The sequence below is a fragment of the Eimeria tenella genome, genomic scaffold (assembly GCF_000499545.2).
Source record: "Eimeria tenella Houghton genomic scaffold, Eth_scaff1153, whole genome shotgun sequence".
NCBI lineage: Eukaryota > Apicomplexa > Conoidasida > Eucoccidiorida > Eimeriidae > Eimeria > Eimeria tenella.
The window spans coordinates 101-3,261 of record NW_013543625.1 but is presented as its reverse complement, the minus strand read 5'-3'; the positions used below and the strand labels follow the sequence as shown (position 1 = coordinate 3,261).

General features: G+C 45.6%; 1 protein-coding gene across 1 annotated transcript; it reads right to left on the bottom strand.

The window, feature by feature from the left end:
• Nucleotides 1-1,273: 1,273 nt before the first annotated feature.
• Nucleotides 1,274-1,952, bottom strand: ETH_00016725 (uncharacterized protein; the record flags this gene model as incomplete). The annotated part of the gene is made up of 1 exon (XM_013378907.1): nucleotides 1,274-1,952. A coding segment is annotated over one exon (679 nt), but the record flags the coding sequence as incomplete, so codon positions are not given.
• Nucleotides 1,953-3,161: the final 1,209 nt, after the last annotated feature.

Here is a 3,161-nt window from a genome sequence, read left to right as displayed (position 1 = left end):
TATTCAGTTTTAAATTAAAATTAAAATTAAAATTAAAATTAAAATTAAAATTAAAATTAAAATTAAAATTAAAATTAAAATCCAAACTCAGTTTCAATTTCAAATTCAATTTCAAATTCAATTTCAATTCCAATGTTTAATTCAATTTCAAAATCAACTTCAAATTCAAATTTAATTCCAAATTCAAAACTGAAATTAAAATTAAAATTAAAATTAAAGACGAATTAAATTAATATTAAAATTAAATTAAAATTAAACTTCACACTTACATTAAACTTCGAATTCAGATTCGTATTCAAATTCAAATTCAAATTCAATTTCAACTTCAACTTCAGATTCAACTTCAACTTCAAATTAAATTTGAATTTTAAATTTCAATTTCAAATTCATACACTCATATTTGAATTCAAATTTAGAGTTAGATTTAAATTTTGAATTTAAATTTTAAATTTAAATTTCAAATTTAAATATAGATTTAAATTTAAATTTAAATTCAAATTCAAATTCAAATTTAAATCCAAATTTAAATTCAATTTCAAAAGTTCAAGTTCGGCTTTCCGGAAAGCTTTGGATCTCACCAGTGCAAGTGGAATTCGTGATCTGAAAAGAGTATAAATAAATGAATAAATAAATAAATAACAAATGAATAAATAAATAAATAATTTAAAATTCATTTTATTTTCTTTTGTTTCAAAATGACTCACTGCATGCAAGTCGAAACAGCAGCGGCTTCGCCAGGTGCATCGAGTCGGACTTGGGGAAGAGGCACTGGAGTGGAAAGAAGAAATAAATTCAATTTTTGAAATTCAAAACAATTATATTTCAATTTAATCAACCATTTCTCACAATATAGCAAGAATCTCCGTCGCTTTCCCCGCCTCCTGTTGCTGCTGCTGCTGCTGCTGCGGCTGCGGGCTTGTGGGAAGCTGCGCTGGGGGCTGCTGCAGCTGCACGTACACCTGAACTGCAGCACGGCGCGCACAGCGCAGCTTTCCACCCTTGGGAAAACTGCTGCAGCTCAATAATTGGAGATCCGAATTCTCCTGCTGCAGGTTGCTGCGGCTCTGCTGCTGCTGCTGCTGCTGCTGCTGCTGGCCCCGGCGTCGCCTGCAGCTCCCGCACTGAGCGGTGCCGCGTCAGCCGCTGCCGCTTCAGCGCCAGCCAGCAGCACGGCGGCGGCGTCTGTGCTGCGCTGCTGCTGCTGCTGCTGCTGCAGCAAAGGGAAGGGACTTGGAAGCAAAACTACTGAGTGCAGCATTCAACAGAAGCTCACCGGCGAGCTGCGGGAGAAACCCGAAGCGCAGGAGAAGCACTTCGCTGGTTTTGCTGCAGCTGAGGCTCTGCTGCTGCTGCTGCTGCTGCTTCTGCTGCTGAAATTCCATTTCGGAGTTTTTAAAAAGCAAAATGGTTAAATGAAGTGGCGGCTCGCCTTTTTCCGTTTTGCTTCTGTCTTTATTCAATTCAACTTCGCCGGCTTCATTTGCAAGTCCCTGTTTGCCCCAGAAAGACTTGGAAAGAGAAGCAGCAGAGGGCTGAGGCGCAGCTTTCACATTGCTGCTGCTGCTGCTGCTGCTGGCGGCCTCGGGGTCCTCTGCTGCTGCGCTGCATGTCTTGCTGCTGATGGCCCTTAGTGCTGCCAAATAGGCATTTCGAGTTTGGGCAGAATTCGCAGAGTCGCGGCCGAGGCGGCCAGCGGCTGGATCGGCGCTGGCTGGCAGCCGATTCAGAATTTCCTGCAGCAGTTTCGTCTGCGAGAGCACCACCTGCAGCTCATTTTGAAGTGGAAACTGCGGAGAAAACACTTTAAAGACTTTTAAAATCAATTCTACCTTCTCCAAAGTGGATATCTTGGCCAGAACGCAGGCCAGAGGATCTTCCAGCTGCTGATCTGCATAGATATTCAGCTTTCGGTGAGGGGCCGTGGCCGCAAACGACACCAGAGTTTCAGTCATTTTGGGGGATTCACGGCCGCAAATGGAAATGAATGAGACAACGCATGCAATTAAATCGCATTAATTTGAATATTAACCGAGGAAAAAGCGTAAAAGCCCGCTAATGTCCCTCTCGCGCCTCTCGATGAGATGACGCAGGCGACAGAATCCTCAGCGAGCCACCGAGCTGTCCGTACACCCCAGCTCCAAAAATCCATGTCTGCCTCCTCCGCAGAGAAAATTCAAAAGTTTCACTTTTATTTATTCAGCATTTATCACCGCAGCATTGTTTTGTCTTGGCCCGCTGGAGCACCTCTTGTGGGGCTTGGCGGCGGCGGGAGCGACTGAGGCAGCCTCAAGGGCGATTTTAGCAAAAAGAGAAACCGTCAGCTTTATTTTTTCACTTTTTCTCGCCTTTAATGACTTAGAACCTCATTTTTTATTAACTTTCAGACTTTCGCTGCACCTCAGTCGCCAGATCACTCGCCTTGGGCCAGTTCATGTTGCAGCTTTCTTGAAATCGAAACCTGAACTGGGACCACTTTCGGTGCGATCTTGTGCTCATTCGTTTTAATTATCATTTATTTTAATTTTTAAATTAAATTTCATTTCGACTGTTTCAATTTAATCGAAAATTACTCAAGTTTACCGGAGCTTTCCCCCCCCTCCATTCAAGTTCAAGTTTGAACTTTAGGGCCTTTCTGCTGAAGGCTGCGGGTTGCTGCTTCCTTTGCTGCTGCAGCTGCTGCTGCTGCTGCTGCTGAAGCGAGGGCTACGGACGGACCCCTTTTGTTGCCTTCTGCTTCACTGCAGCATCTACGGTTTAGGGTTTAGGGTTTAGGGTTTAGGGTTTGGGCGATGTCGGACTTCGCGCGTCGAAAGGAGCGCATCCTCCGGGGCCTCTTCCCCGACAGCACCCCAACCAGCAGCAGCAGCAGCAGCAGCAGCAGCTTGAAGGAGGACCGGTCGTTCAAAGGATCTGTGGACAGTTTGCTGCTGCCGCTGTGTCTGCTGCTGAACTCCCACCCCGACTTCGTCACCACCAGCTGCTGCAGCGGCCGCATAACAGCATACATGCATGCATACACTGCAGCAGGCCGGCGCGAGAAGAGCAGCAGCAGACTTGTCTACGTGCAGCACGAGCCGCTGCCCCTTGCTGCTGCTGCTGCTGCTGCTGACGCAGACGCCCTCCTCCGCCGCATCCTCACCGGCGCGCAGCACTACCCCGCC